Below are 17,012 nucleotides of genomic sequence, written 5' to 3'. Positions count from 1 at the left end.
GTGGTGGCAAACCTTGGCACCCCGATGTGAATGAATGCATAGAGAAAGACCGGGCAACCAAGCTAATAGGAGGAGGAGAAGGGACAGGAAACGCCCCACCGCCATCTTCCTGGCAGGTGTGCTCCACTCACCCTCAGTTTATTTCCACTCGCCAAATGCGAGCCGGCGAGTGGAAATTTTGAGGGCTGTTGTAGGATATGTAGTTTCTTCACAGAAAATGTCTGTTTTCACTTTAGAGCCAAAGCTCATGCATTTACCTATGCAGCGCCATGCAGCATGCCTCATGTTTGGACACAAACAAAAACTTCTGACACAGGAATGTGAAGATTTACTTTAATATAGACTGTGTGTACAGGGCAACAAATGACACCATGAAAAACTACAGGATCAATGCACATCTTTTACATGTGAAAAACGCAAGGTGCATGTATGCACTTGCCATAGAGTTCTGAATGATCTTAGAGGAGTCTAAAACTAATGTCAAACTGATTCCCTTTAATACAAGCCCCAAGGCCGTCAACATTGGTCCTAGTAAATACATTATATAGAGGTATGAAGCCTAAGGCCGCGTACACACGGGCGGACTGTTCGCCCAACCTTGTCCGCTGAACAGTGTTTGGGCGGACAGTCCGCTCGTGTGTGGGCTTTCAGCGGACAGTTTCAGCGGACAGTTGGACGGACAAAGTCTTTCGGAAATTCCGAAAAACTGTCCGCTGAAACTGTGTTTGAGCGAACAGTCCGCCCGTGTGTGGGCTTGTCCGCTGTACTTTCGAAATGAGCGGACTGTTCCCGCTCGGAAAGTCCGCCCATTTCGAGCGCGTGTACAGGTAGGCGGGGCCCGCGAAGGAGACGTCGCGGGCTCCGCCGCCTGGAATGGGCTTAAAGGGGAACCCCAACGCCGAAAAAAATCGGCGTGGGGGTTCCCCCCAAGTCCACACCAGACCCTTGTCCGAGCACGCTACCCGGCCGGCCAGGAAAGGGGGGCGAGCGAGCGCGCCCCCCCTCCTGAGCCGTACCAGGCCGCGTGCCCTCAACATGGGGGGGTGCCTTGGGGAAGGGGGGGGGCCACGTGGCCCCCCCACCCCAAAGCACCTTGTCCCCATGTTGATGAGGACAAGGGCCTCTTCCCGACAACCCTGGCCGTTGGTTGTCGGGGTCTGCGGGCGGGGGGCTTATCGGAATCCGGGAGCCCCCTTTAAGAAGGGGGCCCCCGGATACCGGCCCCCCACCCTATGTGAATGAGTATGGGGTACAATGTACCCCTACCCATTCACCTGTGAAATAAAGTACAAATAAAAACACAACACAGGGGGAAAAAATATTTTATTGCACAGCTCCGGGGGTCTTCCGTCTTCGGGGGTCTTCTCGCCGGACTCCTCCGCTATGTGTGTGTAGCTCTTTTGCCAGCGGAGGAGTCCGGCTTTCTTCCTCCCCGCCGCCGGCCTCTTCTCCCGACTTCGGGGGTCTTGTCCCCCTCTTCGGTTCTTCTGCCGGGCCACCGCGCCTGGTCCGGTGGCCCGGTCTTCTGTCGCCGTCTTCCGTTCTTCTGTCGCCGCCTTCGGTTCTTCTGCCGGGCCACCGCGCCTTCTCGTAGCTCTTTTACAGGCGGTGGCCCGGTCTTCTGTCGCCGTCGCCGCCTTCCGTTCGTGTTCTTCTTCTTGTTCTTCTTGTTCTTCTCCTGGAGATGTTGACTCGACGAGCTCTCCGGCCGGAATGCCGGGGACGCGCTGTGCGGTCACTTATATAGTGACAATGGGGCGGGGTCACATGGTATATGTCACATGGGTTGGTCACATGGGTTGATGTCACATGGGGACTATGACATCGTAAGGGGGCGGGGTCACCATGTGACATCAACCCATGTGACATATACCATGTGACCCCGCCCCATTGTCACTATATAAGTCACAGCGCAGGGCGGCTCTGGCATTCCGGCCGGAGGGAGCGACGTGTCAACATCGCCTGGAGAAGAACAAGAAGAACAAGAACGGAAGGCGGCGACGGCGACAGAAGACCGGGCCACCGCCTGTAAAAGAGCTACAAGAAGGCGCGGTGGCCCGGCAGAAGAACCGAAGGCGGCGACAGAAGAACGGAAGACGGCGACAGAAGACCGGGCCACCGGACCAGGCGCGGTGGCCCGGCAGAAGAACCGAAGAGGGGGACAAGACCCCCGAAGTCGGGAGAAGAGGCCGGCGGCGGGGAGGAAGAAAGCCGGACTCCTCCGCTGGCAAAAGAGCTACACACACATAGCGGAGGAGTCCGGCGAGAAGACCCCCGAAGACGGAAGACCCCCGGCTGTGCAATAAAATATTTTTTCCCCCTGTGTTGTGTTTTTATTTGTACTTTATTTCACAGGTGAATGGGTAGGGGTACATTGTACCCCATACTCATTCACATAGGGTGGGGGGCCGGTATCCGGGGGCCCCCTTCTTAAAGGGGGCTCCCGGATTCCGATAAGCCCCCCGCCCGCAGACCCCGACAACCAACGGCCAGGGTTGTCGGGAAGAGGCCCTTGTCCTCATCAACATGGGTACAAGGTGCTTTGGGGTGGGGGGGCCGCGCGGCCCCCCCTTCCCCAAGGCACCCCCCCATGTTGAGGGCACGCGGCCTGGTACGGCTCAGGAGGGGGGGCGCGCTCGCTCGCCCCCCTTTCCTGGCCGGCCGGGTAGCGTGCTCGGACAAGGGTCTGGTGTGGACTTGGGGGGAACCCCCACGCCGATTTTTTTCGGCGTTGGGGTTCCCCTTTAAGCCCATTCAAGGCGGCGGAGCCCGCGACGTCTCCTTCGCGGGCCCCGCCTACCTGAACACGCGCTCGAAATGGGCGGACTTGCCTCCGCCTTACGTGGGCGAGTCCGTTCATTTCAAAAGTTGAGCGAACTGTTTGCCCAACCTTGTTCGTCAAACAGTCCGCTCGTGTGTGGGCAAGTCCGCTCATGCAAATTTTGAGCGGACTGTTTGATGAAGCTGTTTGCCGAACAAGGTTGGGCGAACAGTCCGCCCGTGTGTACGCGGCCTTAGAGAGAGCCTGATACACCTTATTCCCAAAGCGTCTTCCGGGACAGTTACATGAGATACCGCTCCACCCTCTACAGGAAACACAATGCTAAAATCAGTTGAAAGGCCCCTCCCACCCCCTCATCCTCAGTTGTTGTTTTTGTGTTTCTGACCCTCCAGGTGAACATATCATCCCTGTTTGTTGTTTTGTTATGGTGGGTAATTATTGTTACCTGCTCCCTCTCAGGGTCGCTGACCTGCTTGTGTGTGAGCTGTAGTAAGTCTCCCTCCCTGGGAGTTGTCTCTATTTTTTACCTGGATCTCGCTGCTCCTTTTTAGGTTTGGACTGACTCCAGAAGCCTCTTGATTCTCCCACTTACTGTGTCTCCTCGGGCTTGTAATATGGAGTGGCACCTGCGGGGGAGCAGGTGTGGCCAGTAGATATGCGAAGGCGGTGGTGCGACTTCAGTCCAGCTTCCGGTTTTCTCCCTGGCTGTATTTTGCTACTCTTCTGCATGCCCCAGGCGCACCAAGATTGTGGCCAGTGCCACACTTCCAATGGGTGGTGGAGGCGGCTGTGGTGATGTGTTTTCAGCCCTATGAGGTTTCCACCTTTTATTTTGGTTGAGCTAAGATGATGGCTGCTGCTACATCTGGGAGCAGAGGAGACACGCTGGGGCAACATTTCTGATTCAAGAGGAGCTGTGGTCCGGGGCAGGCTGGATGCCAGACACTGATCTGGATTTATGGGACTGACAGCTGTGGCTGATTTGTGTCTCACTTTGCCCTAGGCCAGTGATGGCGAACCTTTGCACCCCAGATGTTTTGGAACTACATTTCCCATGATGCTCATGTACTTTGCAGTGTAGTTGAGCATCATGAGAAATGTAGTTCCAAAACATCTCGGCTGCCAAGGTTCACCATCACTGCCCTAGGCAGTAGCAGCACATTGGTGGAGCCCTACTCCTCCCAGCATGCAGGAAGGGGATGCGGGGCTCTAAATCTTGTACCCCTAAAGAAAAGCCAGGTGTCTCTTCCGATGGGTCCAAGGCTTCAGTGCAGCAGCTAAGAAGGGGATGTACCCGGTTTGGAAGAAAAATTGGCCTTCTATTTAATACTTATGCCGCGTACACACGACCAGATTTTCCGGCATACTAGGTCCGAAGGGATTAGTCCGTTGAACAATCTGATCATGTGTGGGCTAATCCGATCGTTTTTCAGTGAAAAAATCCGATGGACCTAGAGGTTGAACATGTTTCAAATCTATCCAACGGACTCAATTCCAACAAACTAAAAATCTTGAAAACCATTCATTTGTGTGTTGGTCCGATGGACCAAATACGACGCAAGGGCAGCTATTGCCTACTGGCTATTGAACTTCCTTTTTTTTTTTTTTTTTTTTTTGTCCCGTTTACGTCACCACGTTCAAAATGAATGGACTTAGTCCGTCCGTGTGTGGCCAAGTCCGTTCGTTTTTGAAAGTCTGTCGGAACTCCGCTGAAACTGTCCGCCAGGAAGACCGTCGGACCTAGTTTGCTGGAAAGTCCAGTCGTGTATACGCGGCATTATGGGTGTGTTTTTTTTTTTTTCATTATTTTTGCTTTAGGTTGCCGATGAACAGCCTTGCAGGCCTGGGAGGAAGAATTGTGGGAACTGCGGCTCCAAGCTCTCAGACGCTTACGCTAAAAAAAAATATGTGAAAAGTGTGTTGTGTTGTGAGTCCATCTCCTTATTGAGTCCATCTCCTTATTGAAGGATTTGTTGCATTCTATGTGGGATGAGATGATCTCTACATTTCACTCATTTAGAACAGCCGTTTTTGATTTTTGCCAATCCTTTTCAGTCCATAAATCTTTTCAGGATATGATCCATAAAGAGTGGAAGGATTTGGAAAATAAATTGTTTCTTTATAAAGTTTATAAGTGGAGGTTCCCTTTTGGCTCTGTCTTGTACACACGGTCAGAGATTCCGACAACCAAATCCATCGGAGTAATTCCGACGGATTAATTCCGGAAGAGGTCCGGAAGTGATGTTGCATACACACGGTCGGACTACGTTGTCGGAAAATCCGATTGTACATAACCTGATGACGTTATTTTGTTAGGAAGGGACTACGTTCAGGCTAATAGCCAATAGCTTTGGTCTAGGAATTTGATCTGAGCATGCGTGGCACTTTGTCCATCGGAGTAGGCTACACATGCTCGGAGTATGTCTGATCGGAGCATTTTGTCTGAAAATTTTACCGGCAAGTTGGAAAAGTTGGTCCGTCGGATATTCTGACGGAAACAGTCCGATGCAGACCGCACACAGTCAGAATATCCGACAAAACGGTCCGATAGGAAATGTTCCGTCGGAATCTCCGACCGTGTGTACAAGGGCTTAAGTATCTTAAATTAAACACATCACTATCCCAGGCTTCCTGATCTGTCCTTTGGCGATTCAGGTATATTTAAAAATCGAATAGATGGAAAAGCCCTTGTTGGGGAAGGCTTGGGAGGATTCTGTCTTTTCTCTGGGACCGGCACTTGCATCCACTTGGCCAGAAACCTTGATATTCGTATCCAAATCGGTGATGTGTCTAGCGGATGCAGTGGTAGAATTTGTTCCTCTAGAACTACGGAACTCCTAAATTCTCCTTGCAGCGCTATTTGACTTAAGGCCTAGAAGGGAGACTTGTCTTCCAAATCCAGACTTTTTGGCATCCCTTTTGAGGGTGATTTTATTGTTTTGGTTCTGGCCTTCATACTATATTGGCTCATTCTACGAAGAAGAGAGGCAACTCTCCTGTTAAGAAGAAAGCATTTCATAACCGGGGTTCCTTTTGGAGTTGGAAGGGAATATCCTAGTTTGATTCCAAGAAACCCCGGTCTAATAAAAAGCACTGGTCGTTTCAGAAGAACAAGGGGAAAGGAGGATCCTTATTCACTGCTCGTGACCCCGCTCTTAAAAGTGACAAGTGACGCCAGGTTGGAGGATGGGGAAGGCTTTCAGTCTTTTGTTATTGGTGGGAACTGATAGGGACAAGTCCTTTTTTGTTTTGCAGACACCAGGCTGGTTTATTAATCTGGAACAAATCCAGCTTGATTCCAGCACAATCAATAGAGTTCCTGGAGTACAAGGTAGACTCTTTTTCTCATACACTATTTTTAACGGAGCCAAAAGTTCAAACGTTGGTCTTCTCAGTTATGAGCCTTCAGAATCAACAGGCATCTCGTATGTGGATCATGCAAATTTTTTTTTTGAAAATATTTTTATTGAGTTTTAGACAGACAAACAAACATTCAACGAATGACAGTGACATGCCACAGTATTATGGTTAGATCCACGCAGGGGCCATCAAGTGATTCCAACAGTATAAATCAACAACTGTAGCACATCCACAAACAACAACAACTAACTTAGTGCTAGGTTGGCTCCCACCCCATAAAAACAACTTAGGACCAAATTCTGCAGTCGGGCCGCAAGGGACACCAGAAGAAGTGAATTAGACTCATAATAGTGGCTACACTAAATAATATTAGACAGTGAAGTGGAGCAATACCAGGGACCCACCCCAACCACACTCCCATCCTCCCTCAGAATGACATCCCGGACATGTTAATCTGTAGTCACTGTGGAGGCTTCAGCCAGCCACTTAGACCACACTCTCGTGTATTTTTTGGGGCAACCCCTGTTATGATATGTTTCCTTATAATGTGGTAAGACTTTATTGACATGGGATTTCCACAGTTGTAATGACGGCGGGGCCTGCTTTTTCCAGCATAAAGTGATCATTTTTCTGGCATAAAAGAGTAGGAGTCCTATCAGGGTTCTGTCCGCTATCCTGGGGGCCACCCCCTCCACCAATCCCAGAAGGCATATCCACGGAGTCTGGGCTACATCTATTCCCACCACTTCATGAATTATGGATAGTACCTGTGACCAATAACGCTGAATTACCGGGCAGGACCAGAAGATGTGTATAAAGTCACCCGGATCCCCAGTGCATCTCCAGCATTCCGAGGACAGGGAGGATCTCATTTTATGTAATCTATACGGGGTAATATATGCCCGGTGTAGAATTTTGTATTGTATGAGACGGTCTCGAAGGGAGACCAGGATGGTGAAGGGAAAGTCCCATATGTCCTCCCAGTCCTTGGAATCCAGGTCCGGTATGTCTTGAGTCCATCTCTGTCGGAGCTTTGACAGATCTGGAAAAGAGACCCTAAGAAGGTGCACATAGAGGACCGAAGTCGGCTTCCTAGTACATTCAGATCTTGTAACCTTTTCCAGGGCGGACTGCACAATTTGCGTGGTATTGGGTACCACTTGGGCCTTGAAAGCATGGGATAGCTGCATATAGCGGAATAGATGCGAGGGGGGTACATTATTGCGAGATACCAGATGATTAAAGGGGTGTATAGTCGTACCGGATGTGAGGTCAGATACGAGTTTTATGCCACATCTGGCCCAAATTTTGGGGTCTGATAGTGAGTAGAGGTGAGGTAAGGTAGGATTGTTCCATAGGGGGGTGTGTGGGGAGATCGCAGCCCCCGGAAACCCCTCCAGGCCCTTAGAGTTGTGTACATTGAGGGTGTCAGGTCATAGGGGGCTTTGGGACCCCGCAGGGGTAAGTGTGTCAGGGCCTCCACGGATCGGACCACCGCAGCCTCCAGAACCGCCGCAGGGTTGGACATGTCCGGTGCCATCCACCAGACTACCGTAACTAACTGCGCTGCCAGAAAATATTTCTGGCAGTCAGGAAACGCCAACCCCCCCCGCAGCACCGGACGCATCAGCGTGGATAGTTTAAACCTATGGGGGCCAGAGCCCCAGAGGAAGGAAGAGAACAAACGATTCAATTTCGTAAAAAATGAGGAAGGAATCCATTGTGGGGAGTTACGGAATAGGTAGGTAAATTTAGGGATTATCTTCATCTTAATTAGGTTAATGCAGCCTAAGAGGGATAGGGGAAGGTTTTCCCAGGCTTTCAACCTGGTCTTGACATTTTGGACCACCGGATCTAGGTTGAGGGGGATAAAGCTGGACACATCTCTCGAGACCCTCACTCCCAGGTACACCATGTCATCTACCCATTGCAGTTGGATATTTGGCGGGGCTAGTCGTTTTGCCTCAGGGTCAATAGCAAGTAACTGGGACTTCGTCCAGTTCACCCGCAGTCCAGTTATCCTAGAAAATTCAGTCAGTACCCGCAGCGCTCCTCTAAGAGAGGGGTCCGCGTCATTCAGAAAAAGCAGGAGGTCGTCAGCATACAGTGCCACCCTCTCCTCCAGCCAAGCTATTTTCAGTCCTTTTATATGGGGCGAACCCGCAATGCCTCCGCCACCGGTTCCATAGCAATGGCGAAAAGTGCTGGAGAGAGAGGGCAGCCCTGCCTGGTACCCCTGGACAACGGAAAGGGAGCAGAAACATCCCCCGCCAGCCTGATGGCCACCTTCGGGGATCTGTACAGGGTCTGTAGCCACCCAATAAAAACCAACGGAAACCCCATCCTCCGCAGAACTTCCCAAAGATAAGGCCATTCGATCGAATCGAATGCCTTCTCGATATCAAAGGAGGCAACCGTTCTAGTGCCCACATTATCATGTTTGGCATGCAGATTAGTGAAAAGTCTGCGGAGGTTGATATCCGTCGATTTCTGGGCCATGATACCAGTCTGGTCAGGGTCTATAACGGAGGGCAGAAGGGGGTTAAGTCTAACCGTGATTAATTTAGATAACATTTTAAAGTCAGTGTTAAGAAGAGCAATGGGTCTATATGAGGCGCATTGTTTGGGATCTTTATTGGGCTTGAGAATTAGAATGACATGAGCATCTGCCATGGAGGGTGGGAGCGCTCCCCCCTCCAGACACTGGGTATACAGGTCAGCCAGCAGAGGGGCCAGAAGATACGCGTGGGATCGGTAGAACTCGACGGGCAGACCGTCCGGGCCCGGGGCCCTCCCAGCTGCGAGCGAGTTAATAACAGCATGCACTTCCTACGCAGTAATAGTTTGGACTAGATGGGACCTCTCCTCATCTGAGAGCCACCCCAAGGCCAGGGGGTCCAGGAGAGGTGCCATCTCGCCCGGATCCACAGCAGGAGGGAGCGTGGAAGTGTATAGTGTCTGATAGAAGGCCCGAAACTCCCTTAGGATGCCCTCCCGGGATGTAATAGAGTCCCCGGTAGGAGAAACCAATTCGGGAATCTGGGTCATAGGGGTATCATGGTGAGACATCATTGCCAGTAGCCTACCATTCCTATCACCCTGCTCAAAAAACTTTTGTTTAGAGTGAAAAACCTCCAAACGGGTAATCTCGATCATGCAAATTTTAGGGCTGGTGACAGTAGCTATACTACGGGGTCTTTTGGGCTCTTGAGTGGGACTTCAATCAGACTTATGCCTCTTCCCCAGTGTCGATTCTCCCTCAAGTGATAAGATCATGCTGAAATCCATATTGGCTAAGGAGGCACTTGTTTTAGGCTCTAGTGTCCCTGTTGACTTTCCCTCCTAAGCCCCTGTACACACGGTCGGAGATTTCCACAACCAAATCCGTCAGATTTTGCCCGTCGGATTTTGTCCGTCGGATCTTGTCCGAAACTGTTGCATACACACGGTCGGACAAAGTTGGCGAAAAATCCGATCTTTCAGAACGTGATGACGTAATTTCGTTACGATGGGACTACATTCAGGCTAGTAGCCAATAGCTTTGATGTAGGAATTTGATCTGAGCATGCGTGGCACTTGGTTCGATCAAAATGCTCTACACATGATTGGATTAGGTCCGACCGGCCCAGTTGGTCGGGAAATATTTCCAACATGTTGGAAAATTGGGTCGGACGGAGATTCGGATGGAATCAGTCCAATGCATACCACACACAGTCGGATTATCTGACGACACGGTCCGATAGGACACATTCCGACGGATTCTCCGACTGTGTGTACAAGGCTTTAGACATTTCCTGACTGTTCGGATCTGCTCTTTCAGGGGCCTGTTCTTCCCCCTCCAATACTCGGCTCCTCAATATGACAACTTGGAGGCTGAGAGGAAAATCCTCAGAGACACGTGTCTGTTCTTCACCTCCCAATCCTCATCTCTTGCGTTTGACAGCTTGAAGGCTGAGCGGAAGATCCTCATAGACAAGGGTTGCTCAGAGAAAATAATAGACGCTTTGGGGGTTATCCACTAAAACTGGAGAGTGCAAAATCTGGTGCAGCTCTGCATAAAAAACAATAGGCTTCCAGGTTTTATTGCCAAAGCTTATTTGAACAAGCTGAAGTTAGAAGCTGATTGGCTACCATAAACGGCTGCACCAAATTCTGAGTGCGCCAGTTTTAGTAAATCTCCCGCTTTGTTTTAGTAGGAAACTCTGCACCAGGAAAAAAGATTCCAAAGTTTTGAAGACCTTCAGTTCCTGGAGAGCAAGATCAAACAGGACAGATTATTCAATTCACACTGTTAGAATTTTTACAAACAGGGGGAATAAGGGTTTAATAACTACCACTCTAAGGTGCAACTGGCTGTTTTATATGTTTTTCTAGATCTTAGATTGGCAGAAGATCCCCCAGTCAAGAAAAGAGGCAGCAATAGGAAAAAAAAAAAAAAAAACGTGTGGGGGTCCCCCAATCCCTACCAGGCCCTTCTAGTCTGTTATGGATTTTAAGGGGGTTCCCCACACCAAAAATAAATAAATATGCGTGGGGTCCCCCCAAAATTCATGCCAGACCCTTTGGTCTGGAGTGGATTTTAGGGGGACCTCCAAGACTAAAAAAATGGCTTGGGCCCCCCCCCCCCCCAAATCATATCAGACCCTTATCTGAGTATGCAGCCTGGCAGGCCACGAAGGGGGGGAGGGGAAAACAAGCGAGCGAACCATACCAGGCCGCATGCCCTCAACATTCTGTTTTACAATTTATTTCTGACATGTTATTATATCTTTCACTTGGATGTTATAAGTTGCACGGAAGTAATCATTTCAGGCTGCAAAAAAAAAAATGTGATTATTTTAAAGGGAGGTGATTCTTTTCTATACCCACTGTGTATTTTCAAAATTTTAAAAACAGAAAGTAAGAAAAACATTTTTATTTTTTTTGTTTTTTTCAAAATTTTCTGTCTATTTTAGTTTGCTTAGCAAAAAATTTTTAAAAATGGTGCTTAACCACTTGCCGCCCGCCCTATTACAAATTGACGGCGGCAAAGTGGTTTCATTATCCTAACCGGACGTCATATGACGTGATTAGGATAATAAGCCGCTGCGCGCCCCCGGGGGCACGCATCGCGGCGATCGTTGTTGCGGGGTGTCAGTCTGACACCCGGCAACTACGATCTCGGTAAAGAGTCTCCGACGGAGACTCTTTACCATGTGATCAGCCGTGTCCAATCACGGCTGATCACAGTGTAAATGGGAAGAGCCGGTGATCGGCTTTCCCTCACTCGCGTCTGTCAGACGCGAGTAGAGGAGAGCCGATCGCCTGCTCCTCTGACAGGGGGGGTCTGTGCTGATCGATTATCAGCACAGCCCCCCCGAGGATGCCCACACTGGACCACCAGGGACACCACTAGACCACCAGGGAAAAGGTAATAACAATCCATAATCCTCCCTAGACCACCAGGGTGCCAGTCAGCACAATGGGTGCCAATCAGTGCCCATAATGGATGCCAATCAGTGGCCACAATGGGCATCACTGATTGGCATGCATTATTGTTTGGCACTGATTGGCATCCATTACTATAACACCGATGCCGCCTATGAGTGCCCACCTGTGCCGCCTATGAGTGCCCACCTGTGCCGCCTATGAGTGCCCACCTGTGCCGCCTGAGTGCCCACCTGTGCCGCCTATGAGTGCCCACCTGTGCCGCCTATGAGTGCCCACCTGTGCCGCCTATGAGTGCCCACCTGTGCCGCCTATGAGTGCCCACCTGTGCCGCCTATGAGTGCCCACCTGTGCCGCCTATGAGTGCCCACCTGTGCCGCCTATCTATGCCCACCTGTGCCGCCTATCTATGCCCACCTGTGCCGCCTATCTATGCCCACCTGTGCCGCCTATCTATGCCCACCTGTGCCGCCTATCTATGCCCACCTGTGCCGCCTATCCATGCCCATCCGTGCCGCCCATCCGTGCCAGCTATCAGTGCCAATTTGTGCCACCTATCAGTGTCCGTCCGTGTCGCCCATCCGTGTCGCCCATCCGTGTCGCTCATCAGTGCCGCCTATCAGTGCCACTTCATTGGTGCCACATTGGTGCCCATCAGTGCCACCTTATCAGTGCCCATCAGTGTAGCCTCATCAGTGCCCATCAGTGAAGGAGAAAACATACTTATTTACAAAGTTTTGAAACTGAAACAAAAAAAACATTTTTTTTTTCAAAATTTTCGGTACTTTTTTATTTGTAGCGCAAAAAATAAAAACCGTAGAGGTGATCAAATACCACCAAAAGAAAGCTCTATTTGTGGGAAAAAAATGATAAAAATTTCATTTGGGTACAGTGTAGCATGACCGCGCAATTGTCATTCAAAGTGCGACAGCGCTGAAAGCTCAAAATTGGTCTGGGCAGGAAGGTGTTTAAGTGCCCTGTATTGAAGTGGTTAAATACCACCAAAAGAAAGCTCTGTCTCAAAACATTTTTATGGGTACAGTGTTGCATGATTTTCATTAAAAGTGCGACAGCGCTAAAAGCTTAAAATTGGCCTGGGCAGGAAGGGGGTGAAAGTGCTCAATATTGAAGTGGTTAAATAGTGCATTGTTTTATTTTTTTCCACTTTTATTGTGACATGAATTTAATGTCATTATGAATAAATGGAACATTGGCACTTTTGTTTGCCACGTAATTGCACTTTAACAACTTCAGCCCCGGAAGATTTGGCTGCTGAACAACCAGACAATCTTTTTACGATTCGGCACTGTGTCGCTTTAACTGACAATTGCGTGGTTGTGCGAGGTGGCACCCAAACAAAATTGACGTCCTTTTTTCCCCCACAAATAGAGCTTTCTTTTGGTGGTATTTGATCATCTCTGCGGTTTTTATTTTTTTGCGCTATAAACAAAAAAAGACCGACAATTTTTTTGTACTTTTTTGCTGTGATAAGTATCCCCCTTTTTTCTTTTTTCTTTTTTTTAAAGCATTTTTTTTTTCCTAGTTTAGACCGATATGTATTCTTCTACATATTTTTGGTAATAGAAATCACAATAAGTGTATATTGATTAGTTTGCGCAAAAGTTAGCGTCTACAAAATAGGGGATAGATTTATAGCATTTTTATTTTTTTTTACTAGCAAAGGTGGTGAACTGCGACTTTTATTTCTATTTTTTATTGGGACTGCGACATTATGGCGGACAATTTTGACACATTTTTGGGACCATTGGCATTTATAGTTTCATAGCTTGTTAGGTTGAATAAAGACACCAGTCCATCCAGTTCAACCTGAGTGAGTGTCTACAATTGTCCCTATCCCTGTACATTGCACACTCACATCAGTCCCTACCCTCAAGGAGCCCACAATTCAAGGTCCCTATTCATATACTAGGGCCAATTTTTGGACAGAAGCCAATTAACCTACCTGCATGTCTTTGGATTGTGGGAGGAAACCGGAGTACCCCGAGGAAACCCACGCAGGCACAGGGAGAACATGCAAACTCCAAGCAGGTAGTGTCATGGTTGGGATTTGAACCAGCGACCCTGCTAGGTGAGAGTGCTAACCACTACACCACTGTGCCGCCCGTGCAGAGCGATCAGTGCTCTAAAAATGAATTGATTACTGTAAAAAAAGTTACTGGCAGTGAAGGGGTTAACTGTGTTCCCTGCTACCTGTTCTAACTGAAGAGGGGATGGGACTTACCTAGTTAGTCAGGTTGAAAAAAGACACAAGTCCATCCAGTTCAACCAAAAACTTGCTAGGGGAAGAGATAGATCGGTGTTCATAATTTGTGTGAACAGATGATCTGTCTCTTCTCCCCTCAGAGAACCAGGATCTCTGTGTTTACACACAGAGTTCCCGGTTCTCGCCGTGTCACGATTGATTGCGGGGGCCTGGCGGTCATCGTGACCGCTTGGCACTCGCATCGGCTCTGGGGGCGAGCAGCGGGTGCGCGTGAGCCCCTAGTGGCCACAATTAGAAGCGACGTAACATGATGGCGGCTGGTCAGCAAGCGGTTAAGTGAGTTGCACCTAAAGTGACAGCGCATCGTTTTTGTATATTAGTCGGTTTGTTATATATATTCAGGTATAGTGGTAGCAGCAGTCTAGATTTGCATCAGACACCAAGCCCAGTTGTTTTGGTCTTTAGTAGATGGATAAGTGAGACTATATATTTTTTGCGGACCAGCAGCCTCCCTCCAGGGTATGTGCACATAGAGCTATGGCAGTTTCAGGAGCAGAGAAGGCTGGTGCCCCCATGGGAAGACATCTCGAGAGCGGCAGTCTGCTCCAATAATCATGATTTTGTGAATCACTATTGTGTAGAACTGCTTTCCAGACTTTGGAAGAAAAGTTCTGAAAGTCGTGGTTTCTCTCTGGGGTAAGAGAATAAATTTTTTTTATCCTCTTATGTTGCTGTCTTGGAAGACACTTTGGGAAAACCACAGTAATGCCCCATACACATGGAACATTCCGACCACAAAATCCGTCGGATTTTTTTCCAACGGATTTTGGCCACAACTTATCTTTCATACACACGGTCGCACAAAGTTGTCGTAAAATCCGATCGTTCGGAACGAGCTGACGTACAAAACGTACGACGGGACTACGTAGAGGCCAGTAGCCAATAGCTTTCATCTCCAAATTTTTTCTGAGCATGCGTGGCACTTTGTGCGTCGGAATTCTTTACACACGATCGGAAAAAGTTAGATCGGATTTTGTTGTCGGAAAAGTTTAGATCCAGCTCTCAAACTTTTTCCGTAGAAAAAGTCCGATAGAGCCCACACACGATCAGATTTTCCGATAACATAATCCGATCTGACTTTTTCCGTCTGAATTTCCGGCCCTGTGTACGGGGCATTAGACTTATCGGTAACGGCGTTTCTGAGACTCTTCCAGGACAGCGTCCTTTTTTTTTTTGGTTGGATTCCCCTTGTGCACACTGGTGGCGGTTCTTCTTTGGGCTAACAAGTGAGGACGAGGGGATGGGAGGGGCCTTTTAACTCTTTTTGGTATTGTGTTTCCTGTAGAGGGCAGAGTCGGTATCTCATGCAGCTGTCTTGGAAACACTGTTGCCGATAGGTGTTACCGTGTTTTATATATATTTTTTTTCCCCAGTTGCACTTTCTGAGATGCATCCATTTTATGAACCATTACACAACCGTATTACCTTTGTATCTCCTTAGGTGGCAGCAATGACAGCAAGCAAGTGCTTGGAATGGATGGGAGGTGTTGGCTTCACCAAAGACTATCCAATAGAAAAATATTACCGGGATGTTAAGATAGGTAAGATGCATCATACTGACCTGTATTACCATTTAATGGCAACTAGCAAGCAAACTTTTCAAATTCTTATCTCAAACACGTATGTAGCCCTAACTAGTCAGAGAATATGAAACATTCTCTTGATAGGGTAACCCCACACATCCAATACCTACCCTTCCTGCCCCCCTTCAAGCTGTTCACTTGACAAAGGTAAGTATCAGTGGGGGGGGGGGGGTGCCTTATTAAGCACTTAAGCCCCAGACCATTTTGCAGGCCAAAGACCAGAGCACTTTTTGCGATTCCGCACTGCGTCGCTTTAACTGAAAATTGCGCGGTCGTGCTACGTGGCTCCTAAAAAAAATTGACGTCCTTTTTTTTTCCCAGAAATAGAATTTTTTTTTGGTGGTATTTGACCACCCCTGTGGTTTTTATTTTTTGTGCTATAAACCAAAAAAGAGCGACAAATTTTGAAACAAAAGCATTATTTTTTACATTTTGCTATAATAAATATCCCCCAAAAATATCTAAAAATATATTTTTTTCCCTCAGTTTAGGTCGATACGTATTCTTCTACATATTCTTGGTAAAAAAAAAAATCCCAATAAGCGTTTATTGACTGGTTTGCCCAAAAGTTATAGCGTTTACAAAATAGGGGATAGTTTTATACCGTTTTTATTAATATTTTTTTTTTAATAGTAATGGCGGCGATCAGCGATTTTTATCATGACTGCGACATTATGGCGGACACATCGGACATTTTTTTAGACATTTTAGGGAACATTGACATTTATACAGCAATCAGTGCTATACAAATGCACTGATTCCTGTGTAAATGACACTAGCAGTGATGGGGTTAACCATTAGGGGGCTGGGAGCCCTGGGGAGTGTTTCTAACTGTGGGTGGGGGCTGTGTATGACACGTCACTGATCTCTGCTCCAATGACAGGGAGCAGAGATCAGTGACACTGTCATTAGGCAGAATGGGGAGATGCTTGTTTACTTTAGCATCTCCCCACTCTTCCTCCCCGAGAGACGATCGCGGGTATCTCCGTGGCGATCGACTCCGTGTGACCCGCGATCGGACTCACAGAGGTCCCGACCGGCACGCACACGATGGCAGGGCGGCAAATTTAAAGGGACGTATCTGAACGCCCATTTGCCTGTCCGTGCCATTCTGCCGACATGCATCGGCGTGCTCCGGTCGAGAACCTGTCATTTTGCCCTGAAAAACTACTTTTGAGTAGTTTTTTAAAACTGGCTGGAATAAATGTCTTTTATTGAACGGGATTACACTATGTGCAGCATTTTTTTTTTTTTTTTATGTGCTCCCTAAGACGCTAAAGTGCTCAAATAATCAAATGATGGTACTACAATCATAAATATAGTTACATAGTTAGTCAGGTTGAAAAAAGACACAAGTCCATCCAGTTCAACCTTTAATTTTTCCATCTGTTAAATCTTCTGCCCTCGTTGTTTTAACTTTGGATAGTAAAACATTTTTCTGCCAATAAATACCTTATACAGCCCACTTCCTCTTTCTTGTCTGGTGAAAAGCCTAGTCTTATGACATCATGCACATATCTCTATCTATATCTCTATCTATCTCTCAAGGGAGGGGGGTGAGTCATGAGAGCTGGAG

General features: G+C 48.2%; 1 protein-coding gene across 1 annotated transcript in view; it reads left to right on the top strand.

Annotated features, from left to right (window-relative positions):
* ACADSB (acyl-CoA dehydrogenase short/branched chain) overlaps positions 1-17,012 on the top strand; it is a 69,650-nt gene that overhangs the window by 46,201 nt on the left and 6,437 nt on the right. The window contains exon 10 of the mRNA XM_077455581.1: positions 15,295-15,394. Within this exon, the coding sequence (XP_077311707.1) occupies positions 15,295-15,394 (100 nt within the window). The remainder of the gene's footprint in view (positions 1-15,294; positions 15,395-17,012) is intronic.

The sequence above is a fragment of the Lithobates pipiens genome, unplaced genomic scaffold, assembly GCF_037356315.1.
Source record: "Lithobates pipiens isolate NorthernLeopardFrog02 unplaced genomic scaffold, aLitPip1_a1.2 Scaffold_25, whole genome shotgun sequence".
NCBI lineage: Eukaryota > Metazoa > Chordata > Amphibia > Anura > Ranidae > Lithobates > Lithobates pipiens.
The sequence above is the reverse complement of the archived record's forward strand: the minus strand, read 5'-3'. Positions and strand labels throughout refer to the sequence as shown.